The sequence below is a fragment of the Danio rerio genome, chromosome 6 (assembly GCF_049306965.1).
Source record: "Danio rerio strain Tuebingen ecotype United States chromosome 6, GRCz12tu, whole genome shotgun sequence".
NCBI classification, from domain to species: Eukaryota; Metazoa; Chordata; class Actinopteri; order Cypriniformes; family Danionidae; genus Danio; species Danio rerio.
Window position 1 is genome coordinate 31,340,507 of NC_133181.1, and position 22,587 is coordinate 31,363,093.

Below are 22,587 nucleotides of genomic sequence, written 5' to 3' on the forward strand. Positions count from 1 at the left end.
TGCAGTAGTCTTATACCATACTAGGTACCACTCTCAACTTGCCCTTTGCAGGATTTAAAGTTTTTTCATGGCCGGGAGCCCACTAGTCACAACAACCAAATGAGACTTTTAAACAGAAAAGTAAATAAACCTTGTAACTGAGTAAAAATCTGTGTTAAACAAGTCCGCCTCTGTTTTACATACTTTATCTTTAATCTGAGCTTTAGCTTTTTTTTTTTTTGGAACATTCAATGGATCATACCCTTTTAATTTCTTCTGAGGGTATTAAATAAAAAGGTTTTCCATCAACCTGTCCAATAGTGGTTTAAATTGTAGCCTCAGTTTCCTGATGTTTGCTAACAGAAGTGGCACTGGTGAACTCTAGCTCATTTGCTTTAAGGTTTTGTTGTGGCTTTTGAAATTCTCTTCTACAGACATTGGCTGTAGTGAGTGGATTTTTGAATGACTGTACGATCTGCATGAAGCAGTCTGGCTCTTCTGACATGTGGCATCAACAAGGTATTTTTAGCCAAAGGTCTGCGACTCACTGTTTTTTCTCTCTATTTGGAACATACTTTATAAATAGGCCTCCCACAATATCTATTTTTTGTAGTACGATATACCACCAAAATGTATTGCGATAAGCAATATCACTGTGAATTTTAACAATTTAATGATTAGGCATTGAAATTAAAATGTAAAAACACTTATCCTAAACAAATAAATAATAAAAAATAAATGGTCACAAGAAAAGTACAAAGTAGAAAAAAACTAATAAAATAACAGATCTATTTTCATTCGTCAGGCAACTACACTATTGTAATTTATAGTAAATAGTGTTTTTCAACCCTACTGACACTGACAACTCCAATAGAGATAGAGAGGCTGTGCAATCAGCTAATATGTGGCTAAAGTTGCTTTTTATGTAGGCGATATATATTGCATCACAAAAATTATATAGGTCATCTCCGTGTGTTGTTTTATAAGTCAATAAATTGATTATTGGAAAATTATTTCTAACACTATAGATAGTTGTTAATGAAATCCTAAGAGATCAGCAGTTTCTGAAGCATTCATTAATCTTTTCGGCTTAGTCCCTTTATTTTATCTGGGGTCCCCACAGCTAATTGATCCGCCAACTTATCCAGCATCTATTTTACGCAGCCGATGCCCTTCCAGCTGCAACCCATCACTGGGAAACTGGCGAACACTCTCATACACTACGGCCAATTTAGCTTAATCAATTCACTTGAACCGCATGTCTTTGGAACACGGGGGGAACATGCAAACTCCACACAGAAATGCCAGCTGACCCAGCCTAGGCTCGAACCAGCGACCTTCTTACTGTGAGGCCAACGTGCTACTCACTGCACAACCATGTGGACCTATACTGTAAGTGTCAGAATTTTACTTTGTCATTAGTGATAATCTCCACAGGTCAAAGCCATATAGCTTTTGTGTGCATGTTTAACAGAATTATATAATTTTGTCTCCAAACTATACAATAGTATCTGGATGCAGCCTTTATGATGCAAGCTAAGACTGCATCACTCAGTGATGCAATGTCAGACATAATGCACTCAAATGGAGCGAGTGACATCACTGCGAGGGGTAGGGTTAGAGGTGAGGTTAGGTGAGTCAAATAAAAAGCATTGGATGCAGCTCAGATTGCACTGCACCAGGTCTGCATCCAGACCCCTCTCAAATTATACACGTCTCAATATCCACTACTTTAGAAAATAAAACCATTGTTTATACCTCTTCCCTCAGGCAGATGCTATGGATTGACTAAAAACATCTAGCAATAAAACTCAGTATTTAACTGGAATAGCTTGCACTTCAGTTGCTACCTGCTTTTAATAGTCATTAACATCATTCATTCATTCATTCATTCATTCATTCATTCATTCATTCATTTTCTACCACTTTTTTGGGGCCAAGTCGCGGGGGCAGCAGTCTTAATAGAGAACCCCAACTTCCCTCTCCCCAGACACTTCCTCCAGCTCCTCCGGGGGGATCCCGAGTGTTTTTAGTGTTTTTTTTTTTAAGCATGACGGTAAAACATGAACGCGGTTATGAATATATTGAAATGTGTTTGTCGTAAAAAAAAATCATAATAATGACAAAAATACTAATTTGTGGATATCCTTACTTCTGGGTTCAGCAATACTGATGTTGTGGCAGGTGTATTTTGGGAAATTTTATTACCCCTTGGTTTCGAGTGTGATCCTGAAGAATCTTCGTTTGAAGGGCTATATACCCCTAACCCTTAGCCCTACGCCTTCAAGCTAAAGAGAATTGGCACAGCCCGAACCCTTGACGTGAACGCGCAAAACGAGGGGTAAGGGGAGGGGCTAATGGGTAGATTTGGGATTGGGTCTTAGTCCCTCCAACATGTCCTGGGTCTTCCCCGAGGACATGCCTGGAACACCTCTCTAGGTAGGCATTTTGGAAGCATCCGAAACAGATGCCGGAGCCACCTCAGCTGACTTGTGGAGGAGCAGCGGCTGTCCGAGCTCCTCCCGTGTGACAGAGCTCCTCAACCTATCCATAAGGGTCCACCCTGCCATCCTGTGAAGGAAACTCATTTTGGCTGCTTGTATCTGAGATCAAGTTCTTTCGGTAATGACCCAAAGCTCATGCCCCTAGGTGAGAGTAGGAACGTAGATTGACCGGTAAATCGAGAGCGGTAAATCTGCTCAACTCCTTCAACTCCTACCACAAATTACTGGTACATTCCATCCTTCTCTCATTCATGAACAACATCCCAAGATACTTAAACTCCTAGACTTTCCTCCAACCCGGACACAGCAAACCACCTTTTTCCAGTGAAGCACCATGGCTTCTGACTTGGAAGTGCTGATTCTCAGCCCAGCCATGTCATATTTGGCTGCAAATTGCCCCACTGCATGCTAAACGTCCATGTTCGATGAAGCCAACAGAACAACATCATCCCGGTCTGGATGATCATAAACAACATGATACAGTTTAGTTTTTAATACAATATAATACAATATAGTTTTTGTTTTTTGTTGTCTGAAAAAGCCACTTATTATATAGATACACTTTTTACAACAGCATCATTGTTTACACAGAAGAACTTATAAAATAAATAGTTAAAAACAATCAACAAGAAAAAAAAATTGTTTGCCTTAATTGACAGTTTATATTCAGTTGATGCTATTGTATTGCACAGCACAGTACACCTGCTCTTCTGTTCAACAAGTTTGTCAGATTTGCTGCTTTAAAAGAATGACGTGATTCTGCAACTCCCTTTAGAAAATATTTAGAATGCAGTTAAGGCCTGCTGACCCTTGCAGATTGAACCAAAACAAATATTTGATCATTTCCTGAAACTAACTTTGACATGATTTCATCATCCAGGTAAACACTCACATTAAGTCTCTTTTTTGATCTACGCAAACTGTTGGACCCTAAGTAGGTGTATTTATGCATTGCACTGGTTTAGGTTTCACGAATCTTATGTAAACAAAACTACTCTTCAAAAAGCATATTCCGTAACTGTTATAACCAATTCAACTGTTTATCCAGTGAATTTGATTAAAAAATAAATAAAATAAACTTCTGAGCTTGCAAATCTTCATGAAAGATTTATTACAGAATAGCCCCTTTCACACAGTGATACCGGTAAATATCTGGAAAATTTCTGGAACGACTTTACCGGTATATTCAAAAAAGCGCTGTTCATACAGGCGAGGACGTTACGGAAATTTTCTGGAAAAGAGCATTCACACATCCATTCCAAAATACCGGTAAATTCTGACATCATTAACCAGAAATGACCTCTAAACGGCTGCGCTTGTATTTGTAAACATTTGACTAAATTACAAACTCTGTGGATGATCAATATTGTGAATAACTTTCGCAGGATCACTTTCTCATGTCGAGATGTTCATAATATGTGCGTGTGCAGGTGCTCACAGGCTGTTTCACAGGCACACGCAAAGCTTGAAGGTAAACAAACAACGGCTTATCATAAGCATCTCATCGATGATTATTTACACAGTTGGCATTAAGAAGAACATATAAACGTGATCTGACTAACTTCTAGCAGATAAATGTGTCTGGAAAAATATTCAAAGGCTTTTATTCTCACAAACCGCGCGGACGTAAATGCGTCTGACTGTTGTGATTGGCTAAAGCAGACGTCTCACGTCAGCACGTTCTAGACGTGCATGCGCTTATTACGGCAATCTTCCTTCTGCATTCACACAGTGCAGCATTCCGGCAAATTGCCGGTAATGTTACAACTTCTCTTTCCGGAAAATAGCCAGAACGAATTTACCGGTATTTTCAAAAAGTACCTGATCACACATACAACCTTTCCGGAAAATTGCCGGCAATTTTCCGGAAAGGTCTGTATGTGTGAAAGGGGCTAATGACTCTAACTAGTTGCGACACTGGTATGTCAGATTTCGGCTGAAACCAGTAAGGAATTGGCTATGGGTTTGTGGGAATCTGTCACCCTCCGTAAACTAAAGCCAACTACAGCAGAGCCATATTGGATTCTGTTCAGGAATGGCAAAATGAGGACAGACAATTTGCAGATGTTTGTAAAGCTATCTGCCTGGGTGTGTGCAGTGTATGTTTGACTGTGGGTTGGGTGTGTGTAGGGGGGTTGGTCTAAAATAACTTGCTGCTTCGGTATGTGTAAGGGAAGATGTATCAAAGGCATGAGATTAGGATTTTACTGCTAGGTAATGGCAGTTTTCCAGTTTCTGCATTTGTAACATTTAATCTAAAAAAAAAAAAAAAAAAAAAACTGGCCTGCCAAAACAACTTTTCTGTAATGCTAACATCATTGTGATTTTATTGGCTTTTGGACAGTGCAGATTTGTAGTCAGGTCTGGTTCCTAGTTTTCACGTTTCACATTCCAAATTTCAATCCCTAATAGTTAAAAGTCCTGTCCTTCATACTTACACTGTAGACCCAAGATACATCATGTTAAGATGTGTTTGTCTAATTTGTTAAAAGGGTAGTTCAACCAAAAATGGAAATTGTCATATTTTACTCAACCTTCACTTTGTCTAAACCTGTTTAAGTGTCACAAAAGACAACACAACACAAAAAGAAGATATTTTAAAGGAAGCTGTATCCATTGACTTTTATAGTGTGTTTCACAGTGCTGTGAAAGTCAATGGTTACTTGTTTTCAGCTTGCTTTAGGATATCTTCCTCATTGTTTAACAGTATAAAGAAACTCATAAAAGTTTGGAACCAGTTGAGTAAATTTGAATTTTTGTGTGAACAATCCCTTTAAATTGGGTCTACATAATTTTAACATTTACTTTCAGAGATAGTCGAAAACATTCACTTCAATTGTCAAATGTTTAGATGTGTTCAGTTAGCCACATAAACCACTTGAAGAGTTTAGATGCAAAAATCTCTAAATAATGTCTGAAATTTTCTTCTAAAATCAACATTTTTATTAGGCTCCTTTGGGTAGGTTCTGTAACTCATTTATCTGGTCTTTAAAGTAAAATAACGCAACATAAACAAAAGATGAAAATGTTTATTTTCGATGGAAATTTCAGATGGAGGTTTTTACATCTGAACTCTTCACTTACTTTCCATATAATTGCCTAACCTGTGATTACATGGGATGTTTTGTGTGAATGTCCAGCAAAATTAGGTTTTATTGGATGGTTCCGTTCCATGAAAAATGGTTCTGCTATATTATGAATTCACTGTAAACGTTAATTCAAGGATACATTATTCTATACTGCATTGCGTTGTAACTATGGATTTAATAGAATTGTAGTTACAATCATCCACATCCTTTTTATTTGTTTGCATTACTGCTCACTTGTAAGCCACATTGTTCATTCTGTAGATCTCAGACTAAGTGCTCCCGCTAAAGTGATATAGTGTAGGCTCTTAATGAAATCAAAACACAAGTGATCAGAAGATTTGATTTTGACCCAGGTGGAAACAGGGCCATAGAAATATGCCACATTTTAATACAAATCAATAAGTAGACCCATACTCTGTTACAGTATATGGCTTCCCTTAATAGCACATTATGTGATTGAATAGGATAGAAGGAAGATTAAGTTCTTTAAAGGTACAAAAGTCCGGCACACCAGATCGTGTTCCCTGGATACCCAGCATCTATTTATTATCCTTCTCCCCTCTGTGACCTCCCCTTTATTTTAGACCTCTGATTCATCTGCAATTCAACTCCTAAAAACCACAAAAACACCTCTAAGTTTACAGCCTCTGAACTATACCAATCAGCAGACATTAATCAAGTAAATTATTTCAATATTTTTTACTGATTTGTCTATTGATGGGTTGACGTTTCTGGAACCATTTTGTGTTTCGTTTAGAGAACATTGAAGGAGATACAGTATCAGATCTAGCTTAATTCCCATTGTAGAACTGCCAGACTAAGTTTATATAAAATGTAGCTTTTGTTCATCACTTTCGATAAGTCTGTTAAGATTAGTCTGTCATGTAAAAGGCATGTCAGCCAACGAATGGTGATAAACTTCTAACACAGCGTTTCAGCCCTATTGACAGCTCAGGAAACCAGCATGGTCACTGAGGACTATTTGATGTGACATCTTTTTCACCTGGTCCGGTCAAAATAGAACTTAACAGCTACTGTGATGCAATCATCACGCATGGCTGAAAGCTCAAGGGATTCTGGATAGAAACTGCGATCAGCGAATAGACGGCGGGAATGTGCTTTTCAGGTTAGTGCTTAGACAGACATCGCTGGGGACATGGACTTGGAATGGAACGGGTGGGGGTTGTTGCTTAATATCTATATCCTAGCAACTGAAGGGATATGATACCATCTCCAGTTGTTGTCAGGGATTGGTCAGCATGTTGGCATTGGCGCCGCCCTTTCGCTTGTGGGCTGTAGAAAGATTAAACCAAAATTAAAACATCCTCCACACTTGATTCAGTCCTGTGCACTTGACCTTCTTAGCACTTTAATCTGCCTCGCAATTTCTGTTTTGTTTATGTTTTCTATATATTTTTATTTATTTGTTACTCCAGATCTGCTGTAATACATGTGCTTGGGCCACTTGTCGATAACCTTGACGACCTCAGTTAAGACCCCAAGTCTGAAAGAATGACCTCTCCTTATGCAGCAGTACAGTTCTGTCCAGAGCGAGCCTTTCAACGGTAAGACAGGAGCTACTGTTTGTGCCGGTTTGTTGGCCAGTTCTGAAAAGCCTTTTGTAAGGTTGCCAGGTTTATCTTGGTCATGTACTTGAGAGTGCACACACTGTGCTTGTGGTTTTATTTAGCTTCTCAGTTTGTAGAAGGATATACAGTAATACAAAGCAGCATGTGTCTGTTTCTGTAGTCCAAAGTATTATTGTAACTATTCCGCTCATTTAAGGGTCTTGAATGAGACAAGCTGTATGTGCAAACGGTTGTGTCTGGTTCTCCAGCTGTTGCCTGGCTATGATATTTATAGGTGTGGTGTTCTTATGGCAACAAAGAAAGCATTTTGAGCAGTTTGTAGTGAACTTCACAGCCTTGCTTGTTTGTTTCTTCACAGACTGGCTGCCAGGCATTTGTTTTTGTGGATCAACTGTAAATGAAGCTGTATTAATAGCTAAGGATATAATTTTCATGCCTGTATCGTTAATGATGGTCTAATGCAGTATTCCATTTCAATGTAGTATTGGCACCTCTTTAAAAAGGCAATTAAAATATATAATTTCATATTCTATGCATTTTAAAATACCAGCTTTCATTATATGCTGCTCTGAATATATATGTTTTAATCACATTTTCTTATTTGATGTGGAATTTTTTTTTTTTAACTAAATTTAATTAGTTAAATGAATAAATAAATAAACTGCAAAACACATTTGTTGTTACTGAAGTGAGGCACAGTAAATGTTAGGGACAGCTTTGGTCGTGTGGTAAGGTTAAGGGGTCTGTCCATAGTGTCATGTAGCATATACAAGTACAGAAATTAATTACAGTTTTAGTCACATGCAAATAATAATTAATATAAGCTTAATGATTAGACAGTAAGTGTTGTGTATCACATGATTTAAATGTTAGTAGATGAACACATAATGTAAAGTTGCTCCAAATTAATGATTTTTAAACAGCATTTGTTTAATATCATTCATATTTGATCTAATAAAGATTCTCATTTAAGTAATTAGTTTTCAAGTTCGTAAAAGTGAAAAAAAATGATGAAATGCCACGTAATTGGTATAAAAAGTTAAGTATTCCTGAGGAGTCTGGGTTTAGTTGTCATATTTCATATGGGCACAAGACTGCTATAAAAAAAGAAAAAAGTAATTATTTACATGATATTTTGTCACACTGTATATGGAAAGTTTTCAAGTCTATTAGATTTTCTTTTTAATATTAGTGTACTTTTTATAACAACAAAATATAATTTATTACACTTTTTTATTATAACTATTATTTGAACATGATTATTATGAATATGATGGGTTTGTATTTTATGTTCATTTGTTTACAGCTAATCAGTTTTAAACCACTAAAGCCACTGATAGAGAAAACGTGTGGAAATTTGATTTAAATCTGATGTAATAGTTGCCATCAAATATACATTCTGCCACTACCATGTGTGAAATTAAGCATTCTCCCTCACCATTATATTGGCAGGTCTTACAGCTCATAAGCACATGTGGGTATACCTGCAGCCACGGTTCTTTTTTCCAGCCACTATCAGTTAGTCTAATCTACACCACAAAATAGAAGAAACTGATGTGTAAAGATTACATAAACAGGTTCTCAAAATAAAAATTAACATTCAATACCATTGAAATCAAATAGCCCAATTGTTTTCTAACTAAATCGTTAATGTTAATCAACATTTTACAAAAAAAAAAACACAATAAAAAAATTGTATTTACAAAAAGTCATGAATAGTTATTGTAATTAATTAATCTTCTACTCATTTGAAAAGAGTTTCGAACTCAGTGTTGAAGGTAATGAGTTAATTAAATACCTTAAATGTACAACAAAATAAAACTTAAATGGAGTAAGTTCCCAGTACTCATATAGATTCGTTTTTAACTCAAATAGTTTGTAGCGATCGGTTTCATGAGTTCTCTTAATTTTTTGGGTTTTAATGTGCTCAAATTGCTTCATTTACTCAAATGGATTGGGTTCACAGTACTCATTATGGTTAGTTTTTGAAGTTAAACAGTTTGTTGCAATCAATTTCCCCAATTGGTTTGAGTTACCTTAACTTTTGGGGTTTTACAGTCCATACAATTATTATAATGCAATCAATTTAATGTTTCAAATAGATATCACAGCCATTTTTTTTTAATCACACCTTTATAAATGAATAAATTATGAGCAAAAACTAGAGTAAACCAATACGAGTTTGTAGCTTTGGGTTCCATTAATTTCTTAAGCCCACATTCAGCTGAGTTTGGACCTGTGTGTCTTAATGGAGGAGAGATCATGGGGGCCACTATTCTTTTGTCTGAGCCACCATGTCCATCCAGCAGCCCTGGGATTGAGGGATGAGGGAAGGGTCGGCAGACCTCTTTGAACGTTACCTGGCCTCTGATTAATGAAGATAGCGGAGAAGCCCCTCTCACTTGTCTCCCCAGATTGCAGGGCTCTGTTTGTTTTGATTGCATTTTCATCGCTGGATGTGCCCAACCTGTCAGGAGACAATGGGCGGCCCTGTTAAGCTGCGACTTTTGACCCCGTCCTGTCTGCGAGGAGCCTGGTCTATGTTTAAGTGGACGCAGTACAGCCTCTCCCTCAGGCACAATGCATAACTCCCCCAGTAACCAGACACCCACCCACAGCTTCCACACACGCTACTGCTAGAGATGAAACCCACCCTTCACATTTCCACAGAGAAAACTTACAGTTTACTGTTGTCTCCATGGAGTATATGCTGTTTTTAAAGGGATTGAAACTGAAGTTAATCTATGTAATTTGTCGTATGATGCTACACAAAAATAAATATTTGTATCTTGGTTTTGAATTTGGATACATTTTTGATACAGCAAGGGAGTTAACCAAAAACTGTTAAAAATAATAATTAAAAATTAAACAAATGTAATTATAATATCTTTTTTAAAGGTAAAACCCTATATAAGCGCATGGTATTAACGGTAAAAGTGATATCACTTGCTCATTATTATAATGGCAACAATTAATCACAAATCCCAAACTGTAAAATTATCATTAGATAAAATCATCAAAACTCATAAAAAATGTGCAAACATTAAAAATTGCTGCTGTTACGTCAAGTCTAAAATTGTTTCTATCTTTTTTTATAATTACACATGAACTTTCTTAACTTATTTTCATTAAAGATTAATTAAACATTTGCAGGTAAAGTATATGTGTATTTGTGTGTATATATGTATGCATGCTCATCATTTTTCTAGTGAACTAGAAATTTGTGGGACAATAAATGAAGGAAATAAATAAATGAGGTTAATGTAATGTTATGTAACAATGTTTATAGACTATTTATTGGCATATTTTTAAAGTGGAAACAGATTGTGCGATTACTTGAGATGTTTATTTTATGCTATAACTATATAAAACACAAGAGATGTTTGCGTTCTTGTGCTCCACTGCCATTTAAACTGGAGAGAGTATATCCTTTTATAATCTGTTGCACTACATCAAATAAAAATTTGAAAGATGAGGTGTTTCTTTTCAAAAATAACAAAGCACAAACATTCTTGCGAGTAATGGACAGGATGTGTGCTACAGTTTCATTTTATCAACTGAAACAGCATAGACAGGATTAATCTTAGAGTTTTAGAAACATTTGTTTGTTGTTAAACATTAATCTGTTACCTTATGTTTCAATTTAAGTACCCAAATACTGCGTTTGCTCATTAAAGGGTTACTTCACCTAAATATGAAAATGACCTCATCATTTCATTTCCTTCGTGTGGTTTTACACTTTTATGAGTTTTATTTGTGTGTGTGTGTCGAGTAGGTCTGTGCAATTAATCGAAAATTCGATTTTGATTTTGGCTTCTACTGATTATGAAAATCAGTAATCGAGATAAAATGATTATTGCATCACATATCGCCACTTTCCAGCTGTACACATTTGTTGCTCTGCAAAGCTCAGTTTCACATAAATGTCTTAAAGCATGTACTGTAATGTAACTTTTGCAGCACGGGACGCGCATCATTCATTGATAAACATTGAAAAAATCATTCATGTTTTTGAAAGGGTGCGCAGCGCACACACACAGCATGCGGTCTCATTCACACACTGCACACTGACGACCAAAGCACACACATCTAAAGTCACCCAATTTCCTGTTTAATGAAAAGATTTTTTTTAACACATTTCTAAACATAATAGTTTTATTAACTCGTTTCTAGAAGCTGATTTCTTTTATCTTTGCTATGATGACAGTACATAATATTTTACTAGATATTTTTTATAATACAAGCATTCAGATTCAAAGTGCGATAAAGGCTTAATTAGGGTTATTAGGCCATTTTATAACAGTAGTTTCTTCTGCAGACAATCAAAAAATATATTGCTTAAGCTGGCTAATTATATTGACCTTAAAATAGGTTTCAAAATATTTCAACTTGCTTTTATTCTAGCCAAAATAAAACAAAAAAACACTTATAGGAAATACTTTGAAAAATTCCTGAATCTGTTAAACATTATTTGGGAAATATTTATAAAAAAAAAAAAATTACAGGAGCGCTAATAATTTTAACTTCAACTGATAATCATTTTGAATAATCGTGATAACAATTATTAATTATGATTTTTCCCATAATTGAACAGTCCTAGTGTCGAGCACAGAAGAAGATTGACGAATACTGGTTAATGAGACCCATCGACTTCCATTTACTCATTTATTTCATTTTCGGCTTAGCCCCTTTATTAATCTGGGGTCACTACAGCAGAATGAACCGCCCCCATCGGCTTCCATAATAGGAATAATAAAAAACCAGGAAAGCCAGTGGGTCCCAGCAACCAGCATTTTTGTAAATAACTTATTTTGTGTTCAACGGAAGAAAGAAAGGAAGGAAGTGATGAGTGATTAAATTATGACAGTTTTGATTTTCAGATGAACTATCCCTTTAACCATAAGGAACTAAAAGACCATAAAAAAATTAAAATAAACTGTACGAATATGTGTACCTTTAGACCCCACTGTAAAACCTATAGTTTATTTTACATTAGACTTTTTTTTGTGATTAGTAATGGAAAAATCATTCTTAATTGTTCAAATGTAGGATATGTTGGCTGACTTAAGGTAATGTTAAGTGCTGAGGCAAAATTCTGAGGAAATCTGAGCATGTTTAGGCTTTCGTAATTTGACAAAGAATGACAGTAACTCAACCTGTACGCGTCTGCTGAATGACTCCAAAATTACTCATTCTCAGGTTGCAATATTTGCTTTATAGGACGCTATTGTGTTTGATCCAATAAATAAGGGAACAAAAAGCAGATTTTGAATTAATGAAATGGCCATTCCCACTTCAGCTGATGATGGATCTGAAATCTGCCCCATAAACTTCACCTGTCATTTCTGTGGGTGTAAATCAAAGCTAGATATTTTCACACATGGGTGCTGCACCTTTTGTGGCACCATGATGTCATTCTGGGCTAAAAATCCCTGTCAGCCATATTGAATGTCTAGATGTTACCCAGCATCCATTTGTCCTTCATTTTTTGACCTTTGGCCGAGTTTGCATCCTCTTTTCACTTTAATTGGATAATTCCCCTGCCGCAGGTTTTATGAGGATGATGATAATAATGATGTCATGACACCAGTGCTGTCAACCAGGGATCTGAAGCATGTCCTGTCGCAATGTGTGACCTGAGACAGCGGCCACTCAGCACCTGCTGAAGACCTATATAGTGCTCATGCTCTCACCAACCTGTAATGTTGACAATATTAAATGCAATAACATATCAATGAGAGAGAGACATGTTATCCCTATACAGAGAGCTGCCGGAACCTTGTGCAGGTTATTAGCCACTACATTCTCGGACATCAGAGAAGAGGTATCTTGTTTTGTGGTTTTGTTGAGTGTAATGGCAAAAGCTAAATGTAAGCACACTGACAATTGTAGAGCCATTTAGCACGCCGAGCACTATAAATGAAGCACAGACCTTCACGATATGTGATATAGATGACATACCCCTATGACATAAACACTTTGCTTAAGTTGCTTCCGCTTGTTTATAGCCCGTCACAGCTTATTAAGATGTTTATGAGTCTTTTTAAAGTATAAGTGAACATAAAAAAATAATTGAAGCTGCATTACTGCTTAAGTTTTCTTTATTTATTTGCTGGCTGTATTTAAAAGCACAATGATAATACTTCTTCATCACAGTTAATGGTAAACTGGCTGAAGTTTATATATATATATATATATATATATATATATATATATATATATATATATATATATATATATATATATATATATGTATATATGTGTGTGTGTATATATATATATATATATATATATATATATATATATATATATATATACTGTAGTTGAAGTCAGAATTATTAGTCCCCCCCTCAATATTTTCCCCCCAATTTCTGTTTAACAAAGAGAAAAAAAAATTCAACAACTTTTCAAAACATAGTTTTAATAACTCATTTCTAGTAACTGATTTATTTTGTCTTTGCCATAATGACAGTAAATAATATTTTACTAAATATTTCTCAAGACACTAGTATTCAGCTTGAAGTGACATTTAAAGTTTTGTTCTGTAGACTATCTGAAAAAAATATATAGCTTAAAGGGGCTAACAATTTTAAATAAAAAAATGCTTTTATTTTACCCAAAATAAAACAAATAAATAAAATGTCCTTGCTCTCTTAAACATAATTTAAAAAAGAAAAAAATCCAAAGGGGGGCTGATAATTCTGACTTTAACTGTATACATATGTCGTTGAATTCAGATTTATTAGCCCCCTTTGAATTTTTTTCTTCTTCTTTAAATATTTCCCAGAGTTTAACAGAGCAAGAACATTTTCACAGTATGTCTGATAATATTTTTTTCTTTTGGAGAAAGACTTATTTGTTTTTTTTTTCAGCTACAATAAAAGCAGTTTTTAATTATTTAAACACAATTTAAGGACAAAATTATTAGCCCTTTTAAGCTGTATTTGTTTTCGATAGTCAACAGAACAACCCATCTTTATAAAATAACTTGCCTAATTTTAGAAATAAATAAATATTTCTAGAATATTTATTTTAGAAATTAATAAATAATAAATAAATAATAGTTATTAAAACTATTATGTTTAGAAATGTGGTGGAAAGAAATCTCTCCCTTAAAAAGAAAGGGGGGGGGGGGGTAATAATTCTAATAATTCAGGGGGGCTAATAATTCTGACTTCAATATATATATATATATATATATATATATATATATATATATATATATATATATATATATATATATATATTTCGACTTAGTCCCTTCATTAATATGGGGTCGCCTCAGCGGAATGAACCGCCAACTCATCCAGCATGTTTTTACGCAGCAGATGCCCTTCCAGCCGCAACCCATCACTGGGAAACATCCATTCACACTCATTCACACACATACACTACGGACAATTTAGCTTTAGCTTACCCAATTCACCTGTACCACATGTTTTTAGACTTGTTGTGGAAACCGGAGCACCTGGAGGAAACCCACGTGAATGCGGGTAGAACATGCAAACTCCACTCAGGAATGCCAACTGACCCAGCTGAGGCTCGAATCAGTGACCTTCTTGCTGTGAGGTGACAGCACTACCTACTGCGCCCCTGTGTTGCACACTTAAACTTCTTATTTTGTTATATATTTATTTAGTTATGCATTTATTTATTTTTTGCATGCTGGGCTTAAGCCAACGCAAATTCTGTCATGCAGTCCCAACAAAACATAGATACTATCGCTGGATAATATTGTAAAAAAAAAAAAAAAAACTGACATTGCAATAATTTGATTTTCATCGATATACATTGCAATATAAAATATATTTCACCAGATGGACTGAATAATTTTTTTTTTTTTTTTGTCTGTGAGGGATTCAGTATTTCAGAACATTTTGGGGGGATTTTTATAGTGGAGTGCATCTACATAAATTATTTAAAATAATGTTAAACTAAATTTTTTAGGGTGTAAAACATACAAACGAGAGGGAAAAAGGGCTTTATAATTGTCTGATGAGTCTTAATGTAAAATGACACTAAAAAAGCATAATTTAATCAATCTTTGTTAAAGATACAAATGCTATTATTTCTTGTGCCTAAATGCTTTAAACTCACTTGATACACTGGGAAAAAAACGAATTAGTTACTTTATTTTTAAAAAGTGGGCAGCACGGTAGCGCAGTGGGTAGCATGATTGCCTCACAGCAAGAAGGTCGTTGGTTCGAGCCCCAGCTGGGCCAGTTGGCATTTCAGTTTGCATGTTCTCCCCGTGTTTGTGTGTGTGTTTCTTCTGGGTGCTCCGGTTTCCCCCACAGTCCAAAGACATGCGACATAAGTGAATTGGTTAAGCTAAATTATCCGTAGTGTATGTTTGTGAATGTAAGAGTGTATGGGTGTTTCTCAGTTATGGGTTGCAGCTGAAAGGACATTCGCTGCGTAAAGCATATGCTGGATAAGTTGGTGGTTAATTCCGCTGTGATGAGCCCTGATGAATGAAAGGACTAAACCGAAAAGAAAATTAATTAATTTTAAATAGGTGAATAAACCTGTTGCCTTGAAAGCAAAACATTGATTTTATTTTTAAAAAGTCAGTAAACCCATCAACTTAACTTTTATAATTATGCACATAGTTTATTTACTTAATTATAAGGCAATGAGTTCACTCTCTCTTTTTTTAGTAAAGTCAACAAATCACTTTTTACAGTGTTTTACAGAAAAAATAAAATAACATAAATGCAGTTGCTAAACTTTAAATTGTCATTAATCTACAAGCTTCTGGTCAACAATAATCTCATACTTGACATTGCAGATCCAGCACTGTGACTTTTGCGGACGCACACATTGCAATATTGATGCTCAAACCATATATTGTGCAGCAGTAATACATTCATTCATTCATACATACATACATACATACATCCCCATACATACATACATACATACATACATACACAAATACATATGTACATACATACATACAGAAGCAGCAAAGTGTTGGAAATCTATATTATGAATGATGATAACTGAAATGGTAACTGTTCAAAGATGACAAAAGCAGTAAAATATCTGCATGGCTGAATGAAGCATATGATGTAAAAATATTACCTACAATGAGACAGTCATGCAGAAAAAAATGGTAAAAAAGCTGCAAAATTGTCAGTATGTCACAACCAGTTCTGCGTATCTGTAAAGGACCTTGTCCTTTTATTTTTTCTAAATCACATCCAATAAATATTCTGAAGTATCCATTGTACCCTACTGTAGCACTGTTGTTTTTGATTGTACCCATAATAGTTTAAACATTCATTTATACAATTAACAATTTGAATAGCTGTCAGAAAGTAATGCCTTAGTGTTCATTTGTGTTTGCTCTCTCCCTTAAAAGCCCCTCGGTCTGTTCATGTTCACAGTGTAAATTGCATTGGTGTTTAGATTTTTATCTTACAATAGGAGTTAAGAATGCTAAAGTATGGACCTGTGGATGCACAGTGACAATAGACGCATTGGGTTTGGCATTTGTGCGTCTTCCAGTGTGCCAAATGACAATATCGATGAGGCTTAAAGTAAACATTAGGGTTGAAAAAGCTTTTATCCCCAGTGACAGGGCTGGCAGCATACCGTTGTCCCAGTAATTCAACTCTAGCATTCACTTTGTGCCACGCCTCTTCAGCTGAACAAAAACAAAACCCCAAAAAGAAGTATATGCTGTGTGTGTGTGTGTGTGTGTGTGTGTGTGTGTGTGTGTGTGTGTGTGTGTGTGTGTGTGTGTGTGTGTGTGTGTGTGTGTGTATGTGTGTGTGTGTGTGTGTGTGTGTGTGTGTGTGTGTGTGTGTGTGTGTGTGTGTGTGTGTGTGTGTATGTGTGTGTGGGTGTGTGTGTGTGTGTGTGTCTGTGTTTTTTTCTTGCTCCTGTGAAGAGCTTTGGGAAACCCATGGAAAGTAAAATGGAGGGTATTTTTTCTTTAAATACAATATGCATAGTTTAAATATTTGAAAATTGATTATTTGAATAGTTTACATTTTACAGCAAACATTTGTTTTGAAAATGTTTCTGTAGTTTGATCGTTATTATTTACATGGGCCTCACACAATTACATACCTACATGCATTTCTGACTCAACAAAAGGTGTTTTAAAGTCTCGAGAAGGATCAAAACCCCGATTTTTTTTTTTTTTTTTTTTATTCATTCATTCATTTTTTCTTTGCTTAGTCCCTTTATTAATCAGGGGTCACCACAGCAGAATGAACTGCCAACGTATCCAGCATATGTTTTATGCAACAGATGCCCTTCCAGCCACAACCCAACCCTAGGAACACTCTTGCATTACACTACAGCCAATTTAGCTTATTCAATTCACCTATAGTGCATGCCTTTGAACTGTGGGGGAAGCTGAAGCACCCAGAGGAAACTTATACAAACACAGGGGGAACATGCAAACTCCACACAGAAATGCCAACTGACCCAGCCGGGGCTCGACCAAGCGACCTTCTTGATGTGAGGCGATTGTGCTATCCACTGCGCCATTGTGACACCATACCCAAACTAATGTTGGTGAAAAATATGAATAATGCAATCAAATAAACACAAAAAAATCACAATTTAGTTAAAAATTTGTAGTTTGCATTTTTTGTTGCAGTAACCTTTTCAATTTCTTTCTATTCCAAAGTATGTAAGATTCATAACTCTTCCCTTAACTCATATAACTGTTTAATGAAACCTATAATGCCTCTTTTTACAAGATGTAAAATAAGTCTCTTTTGTTCGCAGAGTGTGTATGTGAAGTTTCAGCTCATTATAATCCACCAAACTGATTATTTTTATTAATCCTAATTGTGCCATTTTAGTGACTGTCACTTTAAATTTAAATGAGATTGTGCTTTCAAAAGAGGGCGAAATTATAAATGCCTATGTGTCAGCATATTGGCAAATTCAAAAACAAGATTAATGTCTTATGCTAATGAGGGAGAGATTCCAGTTTCCCCCTCCAATGACATGTATAAAGGAAGAATGTCAATCAAAGTGTTTCTGCAAACTTTTTATTACCAAGTGAAATTACAAAAAAAAGAAATAATACATTTTTGCCATTAGAAGTTGGTTGTACTTATGACTGATGTTTAAACCTCCTATAAAAATAATTTTTGCATAATAGGTCCCCTTTAAATTAACCTAAATATATTTACTGCTATATTCACTGAATAGATAAACATATTTTCAAGAAATGCATTTATGCTGAGCACTGTGTCATTTTAAGCTTTTTTGGGGGGATATCATAATTATTTGTAGTTGAACAAATTGAGTTTAAAGAACATGAGTATTTCCTTGGCAACTTGCTAAAACTGATATTTTTGTTTCCAGAATTAGTATTAGATATTTACTAGTAAAATAACTAAATAAAAAAAATATATAAATACTTTATTAATCTAATTAATAACTAATTAATCTTAGTTAACTACGATGTTATTTGTATGGTTTTAGTTAGCTACAATAACCCTGAAATGTGCTAAAGGTGTACAAACATTCATTCATTTTCCTTCGGCTTAGTCCCTTTATTCATCAGGGGTCGCCACAGCGGAATGAACCACCAACTTATCTAGCATATATTTTTCACAGCGGATGTCCTTCCAGCTGCAACCCAATACCGGGGAACACTTATACACACTCATTCACACACATACACTACGGCGAATTTAGTTTTTTTTTATCAAATCACCTATACCCACGCCAACAAGGGTGAGAGCATCCAAACTCTGCACAGAAATGCCAATTAACCAAGCCGGGACTCGAACCAAAGATCTTCTTGTTTTAAAGTGACAGTGCTAACCACTGAGCTCTTTATCACTATTTAAAAATGTACAAAGAAAAAAAAAATCTTTTCGTTGTTTGTCATACAGTATGTTTCAACAATTTGTTATCCAGAAAAGCTATGGTATGCTAAGCAGCATGAATAATGTCAAATGGATTATATCTTCAAAGGCTGATATGAAAGTGTCATATTACGTTGATATCAAAGACTAGTGTTGCTTTGTATCTCTGTCTAGGATACAGTAATATGACTTCCTTCAACCTTAAAGCATTCAGCATTTATTAGGCATGCCAACATAGCTTAGTATATTAATATCTCCCCACCTCACAGAATGCAGGGGAATTCCGGCCCCACACCCGAGTGCCAGCGTTAGATTATGGTTGACACCCCAAACTCTCAGACACACGCACTCAAACGTACATACATTTACTGCCTTCAACCCCCATCCATAGCCAAGCCCAGTCCAGCCACACACATTCCCAATGCTGCATAGCAGCGGTGTTGCTATCATATAGACAGCGAGGGGAATTCCGCTTTGCTTGGTCGTTCGCGTGTGCTGTTGCTCTGCTGGAACAATGAGACACGCTGGGCTCCAGCACGGTGTCATATTTCAGATGGAGAGGGTCATCGTGTTTTCACTGACAGTCGCATTCTCTCTACTGCTCCTAAATGTCATGTTAACACTGGTTGTTGCTGTTGCATTAGACAGGCACAGAGCATGGCCTTTGTGAGGGGGGAGAGGTCATTAAGAACGGGTTATGTTTTTACATCCATTCTTGCTGCCCGTAATGCAATAATAGAGACTGTCTCAGTTTACTAAGTGAGATTTGAGTTCAAGCTATTTGTTGCTGTAATTAGCTCTGATTGCAAAAGCACACCTTTTTTGCTGCTGTTGCTTGAGTTTGCTGCAGATATGCTGTAGGTGATTTCAGCTGTGTTATTCGAGGAAGGGTGGTTTTTTCAAATGTGCATGCTTCTTTTTATATTGCCGTTAGTTTCCAAACCATGAAAGTAGTTATCTGAAAAAATTAGTTCGAATTGCCTCATCGAGTTGCTCATTTCCATTTTAACTTAACTTAATGTATTCAAATAACAAAAATAATTATATATATTATATTTGGGTCAACGTTTATTTTGTACAGAATACATTTTCAAACTTCTATTTCAAATCTATTTTGATCTAAGTAGATTTAAAGTTTGAAAACAAGATTAATTTTGTTATTTATTTATTTTTTGACTGTATTTGCTCAAATGTTAATGAGACATTAGAGCTTTTATGTACTCTTTCTTAGGGCTGCACAGTATTTAAAAAAATCTGACATTGGGATATTTTGTTTTGCTGTGACATATATTGCGATATGAATATGAGTTTTTATCAGATTATTTGAATAGTTCTATTTGGGAAGATTTCATTCATTTAGAGCGACTGGGCTGATCAAGTCTCTTTCTATGCAGTACAAGGTCATGAAATATAATAAATTACAAGCATATATAAATATGACAGAGCAAAAATAAGAGTTAAATAAACAGTGCTTTATGGTTTTCTGAGGAGTCTAATGGTATTCAAATATAGAAATTGACCAATCCAATCTAAAATAACACGACCATGACTGTATACAATAATATAATTTAATATTTAATAATATCTTTGTTTTAATCTGTAGTAATCACACATTGTGAAATTGATGCTCAAACAATATATTGTTGCCCTACTCTTTATATTTGAATTACTTGTATATTTAAATTACATTCTATCTACATGTTTAAAAATATATTTGACTTGTTTATTAAATGCACACACAAAAAGGTAATTAAAATACAAAAGTACACAACAGAATGACTAAATTCAAGTTTTATTTAATTTAAATTAAAGATACAATATACATAATCAATAAACACAGCTGACTGATTAGTCCTTGTGTTTGCATGCCCAACATACAGTATATGACTGTGATTGGATCTGTTTTGATACTCTTCAATGAGTGCTTCCATGTACAATTATAATTGAATATTAAAATACATTTTTACCTCCTAAAAAATAATATTTTACCATATATCATTATTTGCTGGAAGTGTATCAGAGAACGATTTCTAAGTTAACTTTTGCTTTTTATCACTCTCTAGATTGAGAGAACCAGCAGCAGCGTGTCTGTCATGGGCTGAAGGTTCTTTTCTGGCCTCCATGTCACAGGGCCAGGGCTCTCAGGGTACAGATATTCTTGGGCAAGACGTCCTCAACCAGTTACTGGAGATGTTGGACCAGTGAGTAATGTGCCTTACAAATTCACTCATTCACATCAATGCTCTGATAAAATATAAGCAGTCACATCCACTCGTTTTGATAAAGTTTTAACATTTGAAGTAACTGAAGCTCTTATAAATAAGATAATAATAAGCTAAAAATAACAGTGAGCATTGACATTATTTAATTAAAATACTCTGTTATGATCTTCACCTGTAATAAAATATTTGCTAAAAGTAACAAAGATTTTTTTTTTTTTACAAAATAAGCTAATTTTCAAAATTCCCTAGAGTTCAATATTTTTATTAATTTTGAATAGATTCAACTGATTTCTGGGTCTGGCAGCAGCACATTTACTGTAGCTTAGCTTAGCATAGATCATTGAATCAGATTAGACCATTAGCACCTCACTCCAAATGAAATCTTTCAAGAGTTAATTTTCTTTGACTTTTCTATAGTTACATTGAGTGCTATGGAAAATTAAAGTTTGTTATACAGCCAATATGGCTTGGAACTATTCTCTCATTCCAGTGTAATATTCAATGAACTTTGCTGCTATATGGCTGCTGCACACACATTTATTAGCAAGTGCCTGAAAACAGTTCTGAATCAACTCTCACAACTATTCTTATGGTTGCAAGGCATGCTCCCTGTGCAAGCAAGCGGTCTGTTTTGATAATATTAACAAAAGTTTGTCAAATGTCAGCCACTGTGTTGTGTAATATTATTGTCTTGAAAATAGTAACTTTTCATTTTCCATCAGGCTTAGTACACAGTGAAGCTACAGAAGAATTAAGCTTTAAATGCCAAAATAATTGGTGAAAATCTTTGCTTATTATTTGAGTGAGATGCTTGTAGTTTTATCTGATTTAATAATCTTAACTAAGCTAAGCTAAAAGTGCTCCTCACTGACCCCGAGGTTGTCTAAATGGATTCAAAAATGGTAAAACGAATTTCTTAACTCTAAGGGAAAAAAAAAAGTGTAGCGCTCCTGTAACTGTTGTATGTGTCAAAAAATTAAGGTTTATATAAAATAAGGTTTATATAAATATATAATATATAATTCACTCTGTTTTAGGTCTGCATTACATTCAATGCAGCCTATCGAGCTCAATTTCTCTGAGGGCTCTTCGGTCGGATCAGCATCCAATACTATACAGATTAGCATGGACTGCATCACAATGCATGGGCCTGAGGAGCCCCTTACAGTAAGTACTTATTTTCATTAAACTGCTGCACGTTTGAAACTGCATCAAAATGTGATTAAATAGCACACTTTCTTCAGTGATAATGCAGTGACATGAAGATCTGAGGAGGTGCCAGTGGTCAGGACACATTTTCGAATTTCAAGATTTCAGACTATATAGAATTCTGGTTCTGATCTTCCTCAATTAATTTA

At 35.2% G+C, this 22,587-nt stretch overlaps 1 protein-coding gene across 33 annotated transcripts in view; it reads left to right on the forward strand.

Moving 5' to 3' along the window:
* tp63 (tumor protein p63) overlaps window positions 1-22,587 on the forward strand; it is a 118,629-nt gene that overhangs the window by 40,844 nt on the left and 55,198 nt on the right. For 15 of the 33 annotated variants that reach the window (XM_073952526.1, XM_068221642.2, XM_068221639.2 and 12 more), the window contains exons 3-5: window positions 7,009-7,137; window positions 21,071-21,208; window positions 22,267-22,396. In XM_073952526.1, the coding sequence (XP_073808627.1) occupies window positions 7,085-7,137; window positions 21,071-21,208; window positions 22,267-22,396 (321 nt within the window). In that variant the 5' untranslated portion in view covers window positions 7,009-7,084. Of the gene's footprint in view, window positions 1-6,856; window positions 7,138-21,070; window positions 21,209-22,266; window positions 22,397-22,587 lie in introns of those variants that run through there. The other 18 variants (XM_068221641.2, XM_073952533.1, XM_073952528.1 and 15 more) reach the window with 2 other exon arrangements.